Source organism: Marmota monax, unplaced genomic scaffold (genome assembly GCF_021218885.2).
Source record: "Marmota monax isolate L192 unplaced genomic scaffold, Marmota_monax_Labrador192_F-V1.1 WCK01_AAM20220418_F8-fsc00043, whole genome shotgun sequence".
NCBI classification, from domain to species: Eukaryota; Metazoa; Chordata; class Mammalia; order Rodentia; family Sciuridae; genus Marmota; species Marmota monax.
In genome coordinates, this window is record NW_026691982.1 from 14,053,996 (window position 1) to 14,076,599 (window position 22,604).

Here is a 22,604-nt window from a genome sequence, read left to right on the forward strand (position 1 = left end):
CTGCAGCTCTGAGTTGGCCTCTGGTACAAGCCAGTTCCCTTCTGGCTGGTTTCACATCTATTTATGACTTTCTTTTACACCTAATCGTCTTGTTTTAAGTTTTCAAGAAGAAATTCCTTGTACAATTAGAGAGAGATTCTGTGGTCTTTTGCCCCAAAAGGCTGAAAGCTCTACATATGTAAAACATTAAACCAACCGAGCAAGTAAGTATGAAATGGACCTCTAAATGTTGTATTCGATAGGACATAAATAGTGAAAGACCATAAACAGAAAAATCATTTGCTAGAATTATAATTTGAATATTATATATGTAATATCCAGCAATCAGTTGTCATGTGACAATATTGCATCATTTTAATGATGGAATATAGAATGACATAGAGGAGGAAATAGCTTAGAAGGAGGTTTGTGTTAACACATTGCCCTGAGACATTACGCATGTGGCAGTGGCAACATCCAAGGGGAGGCTCTAGTTGAGCCTGTAGAAGAATGATTCTTATGTGGTCTCTCCATCAGCTCTGTCTCTGTGGGCTACAGTTGATCTTCTTGGTTGCAAGTTTTCTAGACACATATTTCTCAAAGTGCTTATTAGTATACTAGTAAAGTAATAGACTTCTATTGGATTTTATGTGTGTGGGTATATAACATCTGTAGGTTGATTCAGTGTTTCAGCCTACACATTTGTTTTTTATTCTAGGCATTAGAGCGTTGACATGATTGGAGATGTGAGTTCACATCTTACCTAAAGTGCCATTGCTTTCCTCTAACCTGGAGGAAGGTGAAAGGGACATGGAATTATAAATGGTGGCTTCTGTGAATTCATGTTGAAATGTTGTTTAGCTTTTTGAAAAAATACTATATGAACCATCCTTTTCTCTCTTTTGAAAAGTCTCTGATCATGCTTGGTTTTATGGCAGATTAATCATCAGCAGATCACACTTTGCTTGCAATTCCGTTTTGCTTGGAGAGCACTGTGACTATTGTTAGGTGGGACAAGCACTTTTCAAGTGGCTACAGACCACACCACTCCTTAATGTCTCAATCATACCTTTATGACTGCCTGGTGTCCTGAGGTCATTTATCTCCAGGGTACCCTAAATACATTATTATATTTCTTTTCCAAACAGAAGCAAATAGATAATAAAGCAAGACTTCTATTTGATTTATATTTTGTTTCTCCACTTGTCTTATGATGATTAACCGATGTGATTCTGCAATCTGTATTTGGGGTAAAATTGGGAGTTCATAACCAACTGGAATCTAATGTATGAAATATGATATGTCAAGAGCTTTATAATGTTTTGAACAACCAATAAAAAAAATTAAAAAAAAAAATAAAAAAAAAAAAATAAAAATGAGCAGTGAACTGCTCAAGATGCTTGAGAGGAAACAAAAATCTCCAAAGATGAAACTAAAATGGTGTAGGTCCAGGATACCGTGTTGTATCGTCATCCCAATGTCTATGACATTGCTCTTAATGGCCAAGTACAGCAGAATGGGAAGTTTGCATATTTCATATGTGTTGAGGGAACAGTCCAAATATTGAATGATTCTGGTTCACCTTTTTCAGTTTTAGTGGAAACATTTTTTTTTGCTTCTAGGTTTCCCTTATTGCCCAAACATTGCTGAATTAGCATGGGCCTTGGAAAGCTTGAAAAGTCATCTCCCTTTTGCATACTTCTCTTATTTTTTCTGTTCAAAGTGTTGATCTCAAGACAAGCTGAAGTCTGAGACCAGTTGCACTGATGTGATTGATTCCACCGTGTGCTGGGCTCTGTGGCGAGGCCTTTCTTTCTGGAAAGACCATATCGAGTTCGTCCACTGTTATGAATGAAAATAATCAGTTGGTGAAAGCACAAAATTAGAAACCTCTTGGTATATTTATTTCGGTGTCTCAAGAATTCTGATTTAAAGCAGACTTTATTTCAAGTAATGTGAACAGTAGGTCGTTCAGGAGTCTCAGATGAATCAGTGTTTTCTTCCCTCCTCTCCAAGAAAATCTATTTAAAGCAAAGGTCAAATCTGTGCTGGATTTAGAGCCTATTAAATGTAAGTCTGGCGAACAGAGCCACTTCTTTTTTATTCTTTACATAGTTTGAAACACTGGGGACACTCTGGTCTTTTGCAAATCATCATTTTCCACATATTTCTGGCATTTGTGACTCTTCTTTTGTTCTGGAGCATGGTGTGAAACCTGTAATATATATAATACATGAATCTGAGCCCTTCTGGGTCTTTGGGCTTATTAAATTTAGGAATAATTTAAAGATTGCAAATTTTCTCGGAAGAGTTTAGTGGGATTTGAATTATACCTAAGAAGGATATATTAATGTATGCATTAATGTGCCTCATTTAGTTAACATGCTCAAAGACTGAACTGGTCAAGCCTTCACTTCCCCTGCTCTCTCTCTCTCACCTCTCCTCACTCTGGCCTTCTCTGTCGCCATGAAGGTTGTCAAGTCATTTTCCAAGTCAATAACCCCTGATATAGCTCCTCACAGGGCATGCATCTCACAGGCCACCCGCCTTGAGCTCTCTGCTCCAGTGAAGTCTTCAATCCTGCCTTTCCCTTAGTCCAGACCTGTGAGTGTCGGCATAGTCTCTCAACTTGATTCCCAGCTTCCCATTTCTGACTTCTTTAAGCCATCCTTTCATTTTGTAAAGATTCAGATATATTCCATAGCCAAAATCTGTGCTGGGCCATGAAGATGCACCAGTTAAAGAGTCAGCCAAGAAATCCCTGGTCCCCAGGAACTGATATTCTAGTGGGGAGGGCAGGCAGTGGGCAGAAGACATAAGGAAATGATATAGAAGGTGGAACATGGTAACTGCCCCCAGAGAAATAAAGGAGGAGGCGGAAATGAGGAGCTTGCATGGGCGAGTGTGATTTTACACAGTGAGAGGGCTTCCCTGAGAAGGTGACATCAAGGAAGAGGGTGTTGTAGTGGGCCAGGTCGGGAGGCAAGTGACTGTGTCCTGGTGAGATATGGTCAGGATCTGGATGCATTTCTAAGACATAGGTGACATGATTCACTGGTGGATTGAATATATGAGGTGTGAGAGAAAGGAAGAAGAATGACCTCAATATTTTTGGCATAAGTACCTGGAAGGATGGAGTTGTCCTGAATTAACAGGGAAAAAAGTGTCCACTGTCATGTCCTCATGGTTGATGTTCCCTAATCGTCCCAAGTAAGGGAGAGCAGGTGAGAGGGAGGGAACCAGGAGCTCAGTCTGAGACATCGTTTCTTGGGATGCCTCATTACACAACTATGCAGAGGGCGGGTTAGGTGGTTGGATGTTTGGGGCTGGAATTTGGGATGGTGCTTATACTCAGTCTTAACATATAGATGGTATTTAAGTCAGACCAGATGAGATCTGTAAAGACACAGAAGGGGAAGGTCTTTGGACTGAGCCGTGAAACTTTTTTCTTATAGAATTTAGAAATGCAGATTTCTTACACCAGCATCTTTGCCTTGTGGCCCCAGCCTACATTTCCAGTGCTCTAGTGTTGCTTCCACATGTGTCGTGGGGCAAGCATGATCATCAAGCAGCAGTTGGAGAGCCATTTCCTTTGCTGGCAGGCCCTTTTGTGCATCCACATGACTCCACCACTTTCCTTGTGTTACTCCCTTTTAAAAGCAGACTCAGTTATAAACTAACCTCCGTCATGCTGGTAGTATCCTTCTGCTGCTGACTCCTCCCTGTTAGTATTCCTTTCTTTCATTTATATGGTTCTTCTTCTTCTTCTTCTTCTTCTCCTTCTCCTTCTCCTTCTCCTTCTCCTTCTCCTTCTCCTTCTCATTCTTCTTCTTCTTCTTCTTCTTCTTCTTCTTCTTCTTCTTCTTCTTCTTCTTCTTCTTCTTCTTCTTCTTTTTAAATAGTCCTCTATCATAGCACTTATCCTGCTTTAATTTTTGTGTCCCTGGTAGAAGGTGATACCCTTGAGGATGCAGGGTGGAGTGGGCAGAGGTTTATCTATCTTTACAGCCCAGATCTTGGAGTATCACCTACATGTAACAGCCTTATAAATGTTTGTGGGCCTGAGAAATTGTTTCCTAAGATTTACAAAGGTGATTTTGGAGATACACACACACACACACACACACATATTTTTGTGTGTGGTGCTGGGGGTCAAACCCAGGGCCTTGTGCATGCGAGGCAAACACTCTACCAACTGAGTTATATCCCCAGCCCTGGATATATATTTTTTAAAAATAATATATTTATGTGTATAAATATATATATTTATATATATTTTTGTGTATATATACACATACAAGCATATGTATGAATGTATATATGTGAACACCTGGAGGGATAGATGAATACTAACCTTTCAGGTACTCATAACAATAATATCAAAGTCATTCTTCCTTTCTCTTGCACCTATATGTATTTCATATAGATAGCTGATAAGTATATTTTTATATATTTTATGAAAAGTATGTTTTCCCCAGAATAATTTTTCCTCTGGTCTCTCAAGCATTTTAGTACTGAGTCTTGGAAACCCAAAGATATGTATAGGAAGAAAGAAGTTTTCATAGGGACTCTAGAAGTCACAATTCCTTTCAATTTATTTGCTATCCTAGTCAGTTTTAAATAGTAGAGTTCATACTTTATTTTTCCTTATAGAAATGCTGGCTATTTGGAAGTGTGTGTGTGTGTGTGTATTTTGAATGTGTTCATATGTGTTTGTGTGTACATATATTAGAAGATGGATTCTCTACACAAAGCAATTTTTAAAAGCTTATTCCTAAGAAGTCCTTATTCTTATGGATATGTATTGTATGTATGTGTGTGTGTGTGCACATGCGTTACTGGGGATTAAATTCAGTGGTGCCCTCCCGCTGAACTATATCCCCAGCCCTTTTATTTTATTTAGACACAGTCTCACTAAGTTGTCTAGGCTGGCCTCAAACTTGTGATCCTGTCTCACCCTCTCAAGCGGCTAGGATTACAGGTGTGCTCCACCATGTGTGGTCCTTTTTTGTTTTTTTTGTATAGAACATACAAAAATTTAAATTACTAGTTTAATTTTGGAGATTGAGCCTTCCATACACTAAGTGGAATAAAGAATCTGACACTGTGCCTGTGTTGGAAACAGCCCATGACAACCCTGAAGGAAAGCTGTGTAGAATCCTCGAGAGACCTGACTTTTAGATGACTTTCGTTCCAAGAGAGATTTAAAAATACAGTGCTCACAAGGTAAGCAGGTGCAGGAATACAATGACTTGTATCTCTAAACCCAAATCTACATCTGCCTTGATAGTATGTGTTCCACTTTTATTGGAGAAGCAGGTACAGAGGAACAAGCAACACATACCTAATAGCCAGTGAGACTTGGCGTCCCAGTATCAAGGAGGTGCTAGATGGGAGATGGGTACACAACTATTTATTAGAGATGAGCAGACCATTGCCTTGGAGGCATGTGGACCCAGGACTCCCAGGTACTGTAATTTTTCAAAAGAAGCTGGCTATCAGAGTTTTCATGAGGAATCTCCTGCCTTTATATGACTATATTTGCAGGATTATATTTCCTAGCCACTGAAATGTTCAGAAAGTGCCTTTCATGCACCTCAGCATACATATACTTTTGCCCTTGAGTCAGAATGAGCTGACCTCAGGGAGGCTCCTGCTTCCTAAACCCTACTTAAGTTTCCCCTGTGGCACTTACCGCTCGTGGCATTATGTCCTGTATTAGTTTCATAGGATCTGTGTCCTCACTAACCTTGAGAGCAGGACCCTGAGATCAGGACCCTAATACATTGTATTAGATATTATAAATCATCTAGAGATGATTTAAAGGATACAGGTGGATGTGCATAGGTTCTGTGTGAATAGTACTCCTTTGTATACCAGGGACATGGGCATCTGTGGGGGATTGGGGAGGGGACCCTGATCTAATCCCCTGAGTATACAATGAGATGACTTTATTTCTAATTTTAAATGTTGTGACCACATAAACATGAACTGCTTGTGTTCCCATTATCAGCATTCCATAACCATTTACTGACTATATAAGTGGACTCCCAAGATGACGTCTCAAATACTTTTCAAAATTTCAATAGAAGGCCATTGTTACAACACAGACACAGAAGGAGAGGCCCAAGCAGAGGACAGCATGTGACCCATGGCTGCTGGAGCAGTTGCTCTGCCAATGGTCAGGAGTTCAGGAAGCAGCAGATTCTCCCCAAATAAGGGCTGGCAAGCGTTTTTTTCAGCTTGCGCTATTTGCTGGGTGATTTGTTTGTTTGCTTTTTTCACCTAGGGGGAGTGGTAAGGAAACAGCCGGAAATGGTTTCTTTTTCTTTTCTTCAGCCATCACTGATTAAGAGGTTATATAATCCACAAAGTGACAGCTGCTGGATATTTAGTTGGAATTTACAAATGTTGACCATGGGTGTGGAGGTCGAATAGCAGTGTCCCTAGAGAGCAGCCCCAGGCTCCAGGCCTTCCCAACCCCCACCCTTCCATTGGGCTTCCACCATCTTGCTAGGACAGAGTTTGCCACCAAGTTGAAATTCAGCATCCTCTGATCCCAATCACCTACTCCCCAGCTCTCCTCCGGTCCTCCTGTGTTCCTTTTCTAGTAATTGGCTTCCTTTATCCACCTGGCCAGGTGTTTACTACTTATCCCATTTCCTCCCTTGTCCTCTGACCATTGCCCCAACACTGTTTATTTGTTTTCTTAAATATGTTTTCTGGGTTTTGTCTCTTACTACAACTGTCAGCATCAGAAGTGTTTTCAACTGATCTGTGGTCTTATTTCACTCTGTCTTCTGCATTGTGAGTTGGACATCTGCAAATGAAAATCTTAGTATAATATATATATATATATATATATATATATATATATATATATTGTGTATATATATATTGTGTGTATATATATATTGTGTGTATATATATATTGTGTGTATATATATATTGTGTATATATATATATAATTGTGTGTGTGTGTATATATATATATATATATATATATATATATATATATATTGTGTGTGTATATATATATTGTATATATATATTGTGTGTGTATAATATATATCTTTGCAGGTCCCCTGTAGGCTCTGGGATGAATCCACATGTTTCACCCTGGCCTGCCAGGATCCCCACCCTCTGGCACCTTCCTACCTCCAGCCTGTGATTCCATCTCCTTACAGACCTCAGATATTTGCTGCCTGACCATGCCAGACATGCAGTGATTTCCGGCTCTTCTGTACCTCTAGGTCTATGTCATTCTTTATCCCTGGGGCTCTCCAGGCCCTAACATTTTGTGCACATAATAGGCCCTTACTGGCTAAAGATTAATTCTAGGATTTTTTCCTCCTTGCTTTATAGTGTAAACTTCCATCTCCATGATCTTAATTCCTTGCCAGTCTGTGTGGAGAAAAGAATGTGAAGTGTTCCAGCCTGCCCCAAAGCCTGTCCTCACCTCCCCTGGTTAGTTATTGCTTCTGCACAACCAGGGGAGCCTCTGGCCAGGAATCTCTGTCTGGGGGACTCTGTCTTCACTTTGTCTTCAGTGCCAGGGTCTCCTGGAGAGATGGGACTTTTTCTATACCTTTTGTTTATTTATTTTTTTATATTTTTTTAAAAAAAAATTCAAATAGTTTATATATAACAAGTTATGCTACTGCCTTTACCATTAGGAAACTTATTTGAAAAGTGCAGTCATCTCCCTGTGTCTGCAGGATCCACATTTGTGGTTTCAGCAAACTATGGATTGAAAATATTTGGGGAAAAAATTGTGTCTGTACTGAACATGTACAGACTTTTTTTTCTTGTCATTATTCCCTAAACAATACAATATAGCAAGTGTTCCCATAGCATTTATATTGTATTAGCTGTTATAAATCATCTGGAGATGATTTAAAGTATACAGGGGGATGTGCATAGGTTTTGTGTGAATAGTACTCCATTCTATACCAGGAACATGGGCATCTGTGGGGAATCGGGGAGAGGGACCCTGATCTAATTCCCTGAGAATACAATAGGGTGACTTTGTTTCCAATTTTAAATGTGGTGACCACATAAACATGAGGTATTTTCCTAACATAGCCAAGGATTTGTGTCCAGTTGTTCTTTGTTCTCACATAATAATTTAATAATTATTAAATTATTATATAATAATAATTTGTGGTAATAATAATTTGTTCTCTGTACCCCAGCTCCTGCAGGTTCAAGAAACACTGAGGAGGTACCATTAGCAGGTGCTGCCTAGCACTGGGCCCATATCAACTGGGCTGCAGCCTGGAAGCCTGTGGGTGGCAGCCTATCCACAGCCCTTTTTGTCCTGTGCCTCGGCCTCAGTAGATACCAAATGTGAGCCTTTGCTCCCACGTTCTCCATGTGGCTTTCATCTGTCCCTTCTCTGCCTGATTGCACAGCCTGCACCTGCCACACGTGCATTTGGAAAACTTTAATGATCTTCATTCACCATTTTGCTTTCAGAATTTTTTTGTAACCATTTCGTTTGCTCTTTGCAGAAGGCTAAATGCAATTGGGGCACATTATAATTCCTCTAGGAGCTGAGGAGCCTTTAGGAGTAGTGAATGCACTGGCTCTATCTTTGAAATATTAAAAAAATGTTTTAATCCCCAAGGGTTAGGAAATTAAATAATTATGTTAAGGTACCCATTTCATTTTCTTTGATAGCATCAAAAAGTTAGCATGTTTTCTAAGAAACTGGTTCATTGTAAAGCAGAAAAGGGTGTTGAGCATTGAAATGACTGTGGACCTTATGATGTGCTGCTTGTGATGACATGGAAGATATTAACATTTGTCCTTGTGAGCCAAATGTAGATCTTAATGAGATTAGTAATGCTTTATTAAAGTTTACCTGACCTACTTAATCACCTACTTCATTAAAAGCACCCTGCAAACTGTAGTTGTCTAGAAATTAATCTTGGCAGTAGTTTCTCTTTTAATTAATAAATTCAATCCCTATTGTGTTTCCTTTGAGCCCTTGAAAATTCCTCTAAGAATCAAGGAGGCTTTAGAAATAGTGCAGTGACTGCATCATTGACATGTTGAGTTAAAAATTTTTAATCCTAAAAGGTTAGGAAATTAAGTAATTAGGCTTAAGTTCACAGTAAAATTATTCCTCGTAAATATGACGATACTAAATGAAGTAGTGATTCATTGTATCCCCAAAGTATACAGTGACTTCCAAACCCTGTCTGGGCAAACGTGTGACAAGCAACTGTTCCATGAAGTTAGGGAGGTCATTTATGTGTAGCTGAGTGATGGATCACAAGTGCTGATTTCACATTCCTTCTGAGGGAGGGACACTGAGAAATCATTTTCTTACACAAAAAGATTTCTCTAAGAAGAATTCCACATTTTGAAATGTTTCAAAAAGGACCCATAGTTGAGATTCAAATAGTAAAGGCTTCTTAAAGCATGTAAATTATTTTTGAGGTCTTAATATACATTGCTGTTCAAGAATATGTTTGTTTAGCCTGTGAAAGGATTCCTAGTACTAAAATAAAAATGTAGTTTTGAGGAAGAAAATAAATTAAACACATTAGGTTTGTTATTTGACAACTTTTGAGAAGTAAAAAGAGGTACATTTTTAGGATTTTTTTAACCTCAATAATTTGAGCTCTGTCAAAACTGCCAATCACAATTTCTTTCAATAAATTGTGGTGATTGATAGTTTTCAAACTCTCTAGTCTGTGAAGTACAAGCGAGTAAACAGTGATGCTTGCTCGTTAGCAGCCACTTCCTGAATCTATCCTCTCATACTGTCTGGGATGCCTCTTTAGGAAAATGTGGCTCTTTTGGAGATTTGAGATGTAAAAAAGAAGAAACTAAAAAATGAGGTATCCCAATCACCCTGTTCATGTGTACAATTGTTAATTTCCCCCACAAAACTAAAATTGTCCCCAGTGTACCACTTAAATGGTTTCTTAATTGAAATCCTAGCAAGTAGAAATTCACTTAATTCAGAACACATTAAAAGAAGTTCTGTAATACATGTGGTAATTAAATTAGCTTGATGTATACATTCTATAATATACATTATAGGTATGTATAACTATATGTATATGTATAATATACATATGTATTTCAAAACACCATGTACAATATACAATTTTGTACATTAAAATGGAAACCTGAAAAAATGTTCAACACTATTAGTCATTTAGAAAATGCATATTAAAGCCATTGACTCTAACCCTCCACACCTTCCAAGATGGCTAAAATACACTCTACTGTCATGTATATCAAAAAATAAAAATAAAAGAAAGCATACACATGAAATGAAGAATTCTCATGGATTGGAGGAAAGTAAACACCCTAGCATGAGGGTACCAGCTTTGCCTGCTACCAGCCACTCCTGTAGAGGCCATGTGCAATTCCTTTGAGGTCAGTTTTGGCAGCCTGATAGCTGACAAGGAGTTTGCTCTGTAAGGGTTTTGGGTTAAGTTTTACAAACTTACATTGCACTCATTTAAGTCCCCAAAATGGAATGGCATAGACAATATTAATGCTATCAAGAAGTTGGTATGATGATACTAGAAGTGAAAATGATCATCAAAGAGAAAGAAAAAGTGGCAGGAATATGATGCATGCAGTTATCTGAGGTATGAGAAACTGGGCAATGGGAATTATCTGAAGAATGGGAGGAGGGCCATTGAGAGAAAAGATGCAAGGGACAGTCACCAAAGCACAGGAGTAATAGATGGGTAGAATGGGGGATGGGGAAGAAACACTAAAACCGAACCTGTGGTCTAGAGGACAGGCAGTCATTAGATACTCATTTGTACAAGGTTAATTCAGGAGCAGGGTATCTGCTCCTGAACTTGAAGGCTAAGCCTGGTTTGGTTGAAGTACTGCTAATGAAACTTGAACCAGCCTGGCTTTTGGCATGGTCAGCTCATAGCCCCTTGGAATTTGCAGAACATCAAAGTGAGGGCTGACGCAGCTGCTGCTACCCTGGCTTCTAAGAAATCCCTTAAGGCACTGCTTAGCTCACAGACAGTAAGGGCACCTGCCTTGACAGATTTCGGTGTTGCTAGAACTGTTTGATTTTGAAGAAAACTCCTGCCTTCTGCAAATTATTAGAAATGCATCCAGAAGTGTTCATCTCTTCTGTTTATGCTGTTTGTATAATTTTATTTCAAACATGGGAGATGCAAAGGCCAGCACTGACCTCATGATTAAAAATACAAGGTTTACTGTAGAACCCAACTAGGAAAAAGTAGACTTTGCTCAGCATAGTTAAGGAGACAGTCATAGGTTGCATTCACTCACATTGGCACTAAATTGTGTGTGTTTTTAATTGCAAAGGAAAATGAAATTGTAGAACATGAATGAACAGCTGGAAATATATAGTTTAATATTAACACCTAGAAGCCAAATTCAAATTAAAAATGTTGGAATGTTTCTTATCTTTCTGGGAATGAAACCCCCAGCCCCAACTCCCTATTCCCCTCATAACAGCTAAGTCCATTGTAACTTTCAGTAATTGGTTTTTTATTAAAATAAGAGACTGCAGTATAACTTTTAGCAACTGGTCTAAATAGGCATTAACAGGCCCGGAGATCCAACCACAATTTGTAACATCGTTCCTCTGGGAAAATGGATTCTAAGTGCCCAATAACTACCTTACAAATAGACTTTTGAATCATAGTCCATTTGAGAATAAGGAACTGTTTGTGATAGTAATACCTTCCATTGGCTTGCTGGAGAACTGCACAGAAGGGACCTATATTCCTCCACACGTGTGTGGTGAACCTGGCTAGTCTGGGTTTGATCAAAGATTATTGCTGAGTGGGCATGGAAAGTGTAGGAATTAAAACCAAAGTAGAGGCTGGAGACAAGTCAAGGGTGGAGTTGGGAGGAGAGATCTGCAGAGGCTTCAGTGCTAGGAAAGGTTTTCAGTCTCTGAAGTAAAAGTGGGATTCTGAGCAGTTGAAGCGAAGACAGAACAGGATGAAAAGTAAGTTAGGAGTAGAGGAAGTTGAGGGCAAAAAGGCCAAGAGATGAGGAGTAAGAAGTGAGACTGATCAGTCATTTAAGGAAAATGTAATGCAGTAAATGCCAGGAAGGTGAAGTAGTTCATAAGGAAGTCAAAAGATGCCCTCAGGACCCATAAATGATTTTTCCTAGATATTACATGGCAATATTTAGAATCAAGACTTAGACACATCAATTCATGTGCAAGTTCAACACATTTATTGAGCACCTGCCGTGGGTTAACATGATTAGAGGTTGGCAAAAGGACTTTTCTTTTTCTTCTTCTTTTTTAAATATTCTCTCTGTCTCTGTATTTTGTATTGGTGTGTTGTAGTTGTACATATGGTGGAATTTGTTGTTAATTTTTGCACATGCACATAGTATAGCAATATAATATGGCCAACATCACTCCCCAGCACTTGCCCCCTTTCCTCCTGGCCTCTCACTCGCTGGTCCATTTATTCAGACAAAGGGAGTTTCTGCCTTCATCGAATTTACAATTTAGTGTAATTCTAGCCAACCACAAAAATGAGCCAAAGCAGGCTAGGGTCTAATGGTGATGATAGATAGGAGATTATTATGTTTGCTTTATTTCATCCTTATTTTTGTGTGTTTGTCACATTGATTGTTCTGTTAGATTTTTAAGAGTAGACTACATGAGACCTGCATGCTTGGTATTTATTTTTTATCTTCACTGGAGCTTAGTAGCTACTCCAGTAACTATATCCTGGTTGGTGATTAAAATAGGTTTGACTCATGCAACTACTTAATTGAATTAGCATGTGACTGCTTATTAATTGTTTGCCTGAGAAAACTATTAGTGTACTGTGTGAGGAAATCACTGCTCAACAGAATGTAAATGTCAATTTTTTTTATTACTCTAGCATAACTTAGTAAAGTTTGACTTTCTATTTGCAAGTGGAGAGGGTGGCTGCTATGTTATCTACACTTTGTGATTCAACTCAGCCAGGAGGTCAGAGGGATCATTCACTCTAACATGGATCCCAGCACCAGGAGACCTTGTCCTGACCTTCTGTCCTCACTGCATTTGTGGCTGTGATGGTTTGGACGTGTCCTAAAGTTCCGTGTGTTGGTAACTTAGTCCTTAATGCAACAGTCTCAGGGGGTGAAGCCTAATGAGAGGTGATTAGGTTATGAGGGCTCCACACATTGATCCAATTATAAAAGAACTTGGGGCTCCACATTTGATCTCCTGCTCTCTCTTTGGCCTTCTGCCATGGGGTAATCCATCAAGAAGATCCTCATCAGTTGTGGCCCCCTGATCTTGAACATTCCAGCCTCCACAGCCATGTACTATGTTCTTTATAAATTTCCCAGTCTAAGGTAATCTGTGACAGCAGCACAAAAGGAACTAAGACAGTGACTTTATGTATATGTCTATAATGGCACTTACCATATTGTTCTAGAAGGCTCAGTCCAGACAGTAAACACTACTATCACACTGACTGTGTATCCTCCCATTGCTGTGATCCCAACTTGTGTCCTTTCTATGTACCCATGATAACAAAAATAGTGCTGCATTACCAGTGGGCTCAAGAGCTTGACTTTTTTTTTTCTGAGCTCTAGCTATTACAGTGAAATTTCCAGGGACGCTTAACTGATGGAAATTTATTCTTCATGATTCTGAGGGCTTGGAAGTCAAGATCAAGGTGAGGTCACTTTTTGCAGATGACTGTCTTCTTGCTGTGTCTTGGTTGGGGAGAGAAGAAGACACCATAATCCCAGCATGAGGGCTCCACCCTTATGACCTAACCACCTCCTCATGACCCCTCCTCCTAAAATCATCTCATTGGGAATTGGGGATTTGATATAGGGATTTCAGGGGGACTAGAGTGCACTTTTTGTGGTTCAACCTGAAAATATCACACCTTGGTGTAGGACCCGTGGTTTCCTGGCTGTGGCTGGTTGTGAGATGGTAAAGGCTTTCAGGAAAAGTGGCTGGGTGGGTTTCTCTGTGTCTGTCCCTTCACCCCACTCAAGTTCCAGCTCTCTTTCAGTTCCTTCCCCTACACATTTGAGTGGTGGGTTGTACACCTCTCAGGAACATAGCTTTCTCAGTTACCATGTCTTTTTCTGTTTTGTATTACTGTTAACAGAAGACCACAGACCAGGTAAGTTACAAACAGTGAGGTTTATTTGATGAGTGGTTCTGGAAGCTGAGAAGACCAAGACTGAGGGACCACATCTAATGAGTGCTTTCTTGTTGTGTCATGCCATGGCAGAAAGGCAAAAGAAGGTGAGAGAATTAGATAGAGAGACAGAGAGACAGAGAGGGAGCACACACGTGTGCAGGAAAGGGCTAGACTAACTTTTATAACAAGCTCACTCTCACAATTATGATGATAGTCCATTTGTGAGGGATGAAGTCACAGCCCGTGAACTTTGAGAACACATCCGAGCTATAGCACCCTATCTCTGACAGTCATCTTCCCAGCACTCAGACTTGTTCTGGTGATGCCTACTGTTCTATCCCCATTCACTCATATGGGTGAGGGGCCAGTGGTTCACAGCTGGGGCTTCCCCACTCCTATAGCCAAGGAAGGAAGGCTACTGGTGTCCACTGTGTCCTCAAGTGTGCTCCAGCAGTAACCCCAAGCATAAAAGGTGACTTTCTAATATGACTCTGTATGTCTCTGCTCATGCAGTCTCTAAAATAAGAGGGAGGGGGAGAGGGAGAAAGAGAGCTAGAGCGAGAGAGAGCACGTGTGCAAGAGCGAGCTGAGGGCAATGGTCTGTTCCTTGACTTCCCTGTTTGGATTCAGGTATAGGTCCATGGGGATGGCCAGAGAAGCAAAAAGCACTGGGCTGCCCTGGGATCTGCTTGCCTACAGGGTGACAAATCTGCCTACTGAATTTCATTCCTTTGGTGACATATTTCTCAGGAGATTTTTCAGTCCTCCATGCATGGACCCCTGGCAGCACTGCCCAGACCTGTCCAAGTTCCCCAGTGAACACACCTAGGTGTCAAACTGGGATTTTCCTAAATGGAAGGAATTTTCTTCTCCCTGCAAAAATTGTAAAGAACAGGCTATTTTCATGGATTAAGAGAATATAGACATTTACATGATGCTTACTGAGATCAGAAATGCATAATTATCAATGCAAATATACAGTTTTATCTTCATTTTTAATAAAAGTATAACTTTTACCTCATGGTGCATTATTCTGTTTATTATTTGTCTATAATTACATCATTAATGAAGCATTATCAATGATTGTATTTATTCACTGTTGGAAATAGAATATGTATGTTTTACTTAATATAGGAAATTCTTAATGAATAAATATTAAGGAGAAAATGGGTTTTATTAAGTGTATACTATATACCAAGTCCAATTCCAGGTAATTATCACTGATTAGCTCATTTATTCATATCAAAAGTGCCATAATGTGTTCTTAACCCCATTTTATGCATGAGAAAGTTGCAGTTTAAAGAGGTTAAGTATCTTGCCCCCACCCAAGGCCACAGAAGTACTAAGTGGAAGGTTGGGACTAGATCTCAGGCTGCATGGGTGCAATGCAGGGCTCTAGAAAATGTCCTTCCAAAATGCATCTTTCTTTTGGCCAAGTACAGAGGCTCATGCCTGTAATCCCAGTGACTGAGACAGGAGGATGGTGAGTTCAAAGCCAGCCTCAGCAACGGTGAGGTGCTAGGCAACTCAGTGAGACCCTATCTCTGAATAAAATGCAAAATAGGGCTGGGGTTATGGCTTAGAGGTTGAGTGCCCTGAGTTCAATCCCTGGTACAAAAAAAAAAAGTCTTTTGGGGAGAATGAACATTAAGACAATGGAAACCGTTTCTCTCTTGGCAATAGCAGCTGATCCTCAACTGAACTGGAGGGAGCAAGATTCCTGTTTGTTAAACATATTTCTTTAAGATCATAATGCATGTCATTATTTGATAAATTGCATGTAAATGTAACTTAATAACCAAAAGACCATTGTTTAGACAATAATTTCACCAGACTTTTGTACTTTAATAAACTTCAAACTGCATTTTTAATATTTGAGGCAGCTATCCTATTCATAGTTACATATTCCTTGGGATGATCAGAATGTCTTTTTTTCCCAATATTAATAATGTTTCTATGCTTTAATTCCATGTGACAAGAAGCACCACACCAGGGTGCTTATTTTGGCTGGTAGTAATATTTTGTTAGGTTTTGGCAGTTTAATGTTATAGCATTTGCCATTTGAGTTCTAATAATGCTATCTTTTTCCCTAAAAACATGTTTGTTCATATAGTTTCGTATTCTAGAGGCACCAAAGATAACATGTGTGTAGTATAAAGAGAGAAAGGCAGTCCTTAAATCTTTAGTAATTAAAATTCCAGTGGAGAAGAGTTTGGATCCCTAGATCAGCTGTAGACCCCAAGTAGAGTGGATTACTGTAAATATCAAATGGGTCTCACTATGAGCAAGTTTTTGCTCATCCCTAGAGAGCATTCCAACAAATTTTAATATTAGGATTTCTGAACTGTTTCTATATTTTACATTAGAACGGGCATGTTCTCATTTCAAGGTCATTGCCTTTGAATTCTGTTTTGCCAATGCTAAATGCACAGTAACAATAATCCCCTCCATTCTTCTTTCAGGCCACTCGGGCAGCCATCACCCAACATTGCACAGACCTTGGAGATTTGCTGGGCAAGGAAAATGATGTGGCTCTAATCATCGATGGCCATACCCTCAAGTATGCCCTCTCCTTCGAAGTCCGGAGAAGCTTCCTCGATTTGGCGCTGTCTTGTAAAGCGGTCATATGCTGCAGGTGGGAATTTGCAGGCTGTGTCTAGTTTATGTCCTGACATGCCTGCATTCTGTGTGTCTGTAAAATAAATTGGTGCAAGGGAGTTCTAGGTGTCAAGTTTTATATATATAAAAAAATAAGCAAAACAAAAATACAAGATTATCTTTAATTGTTGGTTCACAGGTTTTGCAGAAGGCAGTTAGTGTCTTTTATGTTTTTGTTTTCTTTATTGCCTTCTGAGAAGACAAAAGAAGAATCAGAGGTTTAGATCCTATTCACAATAAGGGGAAATATTGAAAACATCTGCCTCAAGCCAGCATGAGAAGTTACCAGGGTCCCACCTAGTTGGCTCCTTGTTCTGAATGTGTGAACTTAACTCCCAAGGCTTGTGGGGCTTTGATGCCTTTTTCCTAATATTCAGTAAGTATTTTTTTGGTCAATGAAGAACTCTGGTTGGGTTCATATGATACCAATTTTTGTGTTAAGATTCAACTCTGGTCTTTATTGGTCCTTCGTGGAGTCTGGGAAGGCTTTTTAGGGGGGACATTGTTACGTTCCATGACTACTGGCTGTGTGGAGATCCAATTCTGATAGAGGTTTGAAAGCCAGAATTATAAAGAAAATAAACTCCTAGAAAGATGAATGACCACCAAAGGCCAAGGACATGCAGATGGCAAGAAGGGTAGAGAGAGGTGATGGGAAACTTTTTTTTCCTTGGTTTTCCCTTTGTGTCTATGGCATGAAGTTGCTGGCAGGGGCAGGCACCTGATTTCTATGAATTCCTCAACACTGGAGGTTGTTACTGTGCTGACCCTAGAGTCACAAGTCCAGGTAAGTGGGTCACGTCTGCCTGCCAACCGCCATGTTGGTAAGGGAGCGGCTTGTCAGTGGCTAGAAATGAGCAGCAGCACCAGAAACAGCGAGAAACAGCATGGAAAAGTCTGCTGACCTGTGACTTGAAGGCAAACACGCTAAAACCTTATAAAGTTTTTTTAAAGGGAAACCAGAATGCCGTCCGTTTGGATTCTCAGGGGAGAGCCAGGAAAGCCTTAAGGCTTTACGGGAACATGCTCTTTTTTTGCCAGGTGCTTGATACTAAAGAAAAACATCTTTTTCCCCTTCTTGCTTTAGCTGTTTTCACGGTCCTTTGTGTGTCCCATACGGCTGTATGCTTAAGGGTATTGCAGGAAGGAGTTCAAACTGCAATTGGCACAGAAAGGGGAAATTTCAAATTAAATACTGTGACAGTCTACAAAATAGAAGCCTTAATTGAAAAGGAGGAGAATCCAGGATGGTGCACTACTTTCCTGCTGTTGAGATATTTATTGGCTGATCTCACACTTCAGATTTAAAAAAAAAAAGCCTTAAAGAAAGCACTTATATATTTCATGAGTACACATTCATCAAGAAGTTAAACCTAAGCTAATTTTAATATGTCACTTCAAACATGAGGTCAGTCTTAATTCTCCCTGTCTTTAAAATGTAGCCATGTAGGAGTTACCCCTTTCTCTAATTACAGAAGGAAAAAATGTTATTTTTTCAGAAAAGAGCTCTTCTGTAAAATAATTACACATTCTCTTAAATAGTCACTTTGGATTAGGCGGAAGGGAATGAAGGAAGGGGAGGGGATATGGAGGTAGAAGGATAGTAGAATGAATCAGACATTATTACCTTGTGTACATATATGACTACATGACTGGTGTGATTCTACATCATATACAACCAGAAGAATGAGAAGTTACACTCCCTTTATATATGATATGTCAAAGTGTATTCTATTGTCATGTATAGCTAATTAGAACAAATTTAAAAATATTGATTCAGAGATTGGTGAATGTTATACAAAAATGGGTACATACCTTTAAACTAAAACGATACTTTAATCAGTAGAAAAGGGACCAATGCAAGATTCTGTTAAGTAGTTTACTGAAATTTGAATCAAACATTTTTGCTAACTATATATTTCAGAACTTAAATATTTTCCATGTAGATAAAATCCTATAAAAGTCATAATACAGTCAGTGGGGTAGTTACTGATCAGTAATCTTATACAGTTACCACTGTATAAGACAGCAATGTTACCCAATATTTGTTGAAGGGTAAACTGGTCAGTCAAAGAGGATTTTGATTGTGAACTTGATATTTGTGTTGCACATTCTGAATGTCATAGAAGAATAGGCAAGATCTGGTCTTTTCCCTTAAGTGCAAATAATGAATTAGAGATTATGGTATTGGCCTTCTTTGAATCTCATGTACACCCTTGTCTCTTAAAGTCTGACCCTCAGTGAGGCTAGCATGCTCCATCTTTCCATCTTGCCATATGCAATAGACTCTTTCGGTTCCTTTTGGCTTTTGCTATTGGTGGTTCTTCCCTCCAGGGAGTTTCTCCTCTTTCTGTGACACCTCTCTTCTCCCTTTTTATCTGTCTTCTTTACAACCTCTTTTTCTGGCAGCCTCTGATCCTCTCCTTTTCCTGCTCCATATGTGCATTCTATCTGTTCTTATGACATTATCTGCCTTACACATTAATGATTCTCAATACCGGCTTTATATAGAATCATCTGGAGAACCTTATAAAAAAACATTGTCCTCAAAAAGTTAAACATAAGGGCTGGGGATGTGGCTCAAGCGGTAGAGTGTTCGCCTGGCATGCGTGCAGCCCGGGTTCGATCCTCAGCACCACATACAAATAAAGATGTTGTGTCCGCCGAAAACTAAAAAAAAAAAAATAATAAATAAATATTAAAAAAAAAAAAGTTAAACATAAGAGTACCTTATGATCAAACAATTTCATTCCTAGGTATACACTCCAACTAATTAAAAATAGGCCCTTAAATAAATACTTGTATGTGCATATTCATAGTAGCAACTTTGTTTACAATACCCCCAAATTGGGAACAACCCAGATGTCCATGATTTCATGAATGGATAAACAAAAATGGTATATCCATGCAATGGAATATTATTATAAAAAGAATCGAAGTAGTGATACATACTACAGTATGGGTAAACCACAAAAGCATGCTTAGTGAAAGAAGCCAGTCTGTCTCACATGCACATGCATGCACACATACAAATACATACAAACACATACACACAAAGACCACATATTGTATGATTCCATTATATGAAATATTCAGAATAGGCAAATTCATAGAACCAGAGAGCAGGTTTGTAGTTGCTGGGGGCTTGGGGTGGGAGGAATGGAAATCATTGCTTAATTGGGTATAGGGTTTCCTTTTGAGAATGATGAGGTATGGCAGGATTAGATGTAGGTGATGGGTATACAGCATTGTAATTATGCTAAATGCCATTGAATTTCTATACTTTAAAATGTTTAATTTTATCTTATGTGAATTTTACCTCAATAAAAATATAATGAATAAAATAATTAATCTATTTAAATGAAAAGTATGTTGAGTAAAAAAATGTTCAAATGAAATGTTGGCTGAATGAAAATAAAAAGACTGACTGCCAGATGCTATCCCAGAGCAATTAAATCAGAACTCTAGGAATTTTACACACACCTGGTTGGTTCTGACTGGCATTCAAGATGGAGAGCAAGGACTTCTACAATCTGCTTATCCATTGTGGCCCCGTCTGAGTCTAGGACTTTTTCATACCCACATTCCGTGGGCACCGCAAATTCAAGACCTACCTATCAGCAGAATTAGCCATCATCCCCCCACCTGCACCTTCCCACTCCTTACCTTTACTAATCTTTGAAGTTCATTGTCCCCTTGATGGTTCCACTCTCTTTTGCGTTGCCAGAACCTTTCAGTAGCATCAGTAGGCATGACTGTATTAAATCGACACCAGAAATTCCACTCTTTGTATTTGTTGATCCAAGATAAGCATTGTCTTTGTTTCTATAAATGAGGAATCAAAGGCCTCAGAAATTAAATTTTATTATCTTGCCCATGTCCTCAGCTCATAATGGAAGAAGTAGCATTTATCCTAGATCTGAACAGTGTCAGAACCTACTTGGCTGTGTGAGCTCATTCAGTCCCATAAATACTCACAATTTCATCTTAGAGTTTTTGCTTTTACCCTATTCTTCAGACTGTAGAAAATATTTAGACATATTCAGCATAAAGTCTCACAGGATTCGTCATTCTCTAAAAGGATAGAAGGCATTTAGAAAATGTGTAAACCATTCCCAATATGTTAAAAAAAAAGAAAAAAAGTTTCTTTCCTCTTTCTCATTTTCCCTCTTTCTTTGGAGTCTTTATTTTTGTCAAAATGGAAATAAGTTTTGAAGCACAGACTACTAGAGGGGTGGACTTTGACCTCTTAAGAATATTCAGAAATCTTAAATGACTGTCTCATCAGGAAAAGGGTCATGAAAATATCATCAGTGGCCCCCATGTAAGAAAGTCAGTGATGGTCCCTCCACAGTGCCCTACAAGTACAGATGACTCTGTACTTGCCCCCAAGTGCTGCCTTGTTAGTGGATATGATTTACGGCTCCATGTCCCTGGACAGGAGAAGGAGTGGGAAGAAAACCCCACAGCAGGGACTTCCGCTGCATGTGCAAATTAAGGGTTTCAGAAGGTATCATTTATTTTCTCGGATGTGTTTAGACTTCTGTCTCTCAGGATAGATTAAAAGATAAACATGCAAAAACATAGTGTGATACCAAAGAATAAAGATGGTTGAGAAAAAAAGGCAACAGCCTCATGAAATGTTTTTAAAAAACTTTTTTGGGTTTATTTTTTTTAACTCTTAAGAATGATTTATAACTCTTGCAAAAAAAAAGGGGGGGAGAAAATACAGATAAACAAGAAAAAAGAAATCAGCATTCACAATGTTGCAAACTAGTGATTTACTGTTAAGAATTTGTGCTAAAATCTAGACCTCCTCCTGTGAAAATATTTTATTGAAAGAGGGGTTATATATGCAATATGTGCATATTGAAAAGTTATAAACAATTTCTATGTCAAGTAGTAATATAAAATATTTTTTAAAAGCTGATGTTGTAGGAAAACAGTCAATCTATTTCTGGTTGATGGATATTCAGGATAATGACTTTTTTTTTTAAAAATCATAAAGAGTGGGTAAGTCTTTGCAAAGATACTTGATGATTTCCATAAAACAAGAATGGATTCATGGGTAAGCACCATAGAAATGTACAGTGGAGTTTGCTCTCGTCATCTGAGAAAAGTGAAGTTATTTGACTTAGAGTAGGAGAGAGATGGCCTGCAGTTCCATACCTGCATGCTTCCCTCTTTGAGGAGCTTAGCTGGACTCTGAGCCCCAGCTGTAGCTTGTTAGCCTCACCAAGAAAGGGGAGCAGTTGAGAGACTATTTTATGACAGAAAATATGTGTCTAGTACACCCTCCCTTGCAAAGTTAGCAGTACAGATTGTCCTCCTGAATAAAACGGCCCAGCATTGTTAACACCCTGACAGTGTCTCATTCCTATAGCTGGCTCAGTCTTCTACCCATGATCTGAACTCAAACCTCTCATGCAGTCTGCATCCAAAACCCTGTACATCTGTCCTACTTTAGACCACTTAGTGTAGACAAGAACTGGCTCTTCTGATTTAGTCTCTTCCCCATCTTAGCTCTTCATATTGATGAGGCATGATGGATAATAGGAATCAGAAGTTTGGGCATTTTATGTGTGGTATTGTTCAGCCTATGAATTATACACAGAATTATGTTAAAACAGAGTTCAGACAAGTAATTAGAATTGTACCACAGTGTGTTTTGGTTGGCCTCCATGTTGGTAGGGATCCAGTCACACACGTGAAAAAATAAAACTTTAGTTTCTTTCATTGTGATGTTTCAGCATCATGCATTTTCAGTGTAAGCCAGCTTCCTATGTTGACATTTTATTCCAGGGACCACTATTAAATTGTCGA

The 22,604-nt window shown here is 39.0% G+C and overlaps 1 protein-coding gene across 2 annotated transcripts in view; it reads left to right on the forward strand.

Moving 5' to 3' along the window:
* The window catches only part of Atp8a2 (ATPase phospholipid transporting 8A2), a 638,978-nt gene that overhangs the window by 301,058 nt on the left and 315,316 nt on the right, over positions 1-22,604 (forward strand). For both annotated transcript variants that reach the window (XM_058580786.1, XM_046448077.2), the window contains exon 25: positions 16,586-16,758. In XM_058580786.1, coding sequence (XP_058436769.1) covers positions 16,586-16,758 — 173 coding nt within the window. The remainder of the gene's footprint in view (positions 1-16,585; positions 16,759-22,604) is intronic.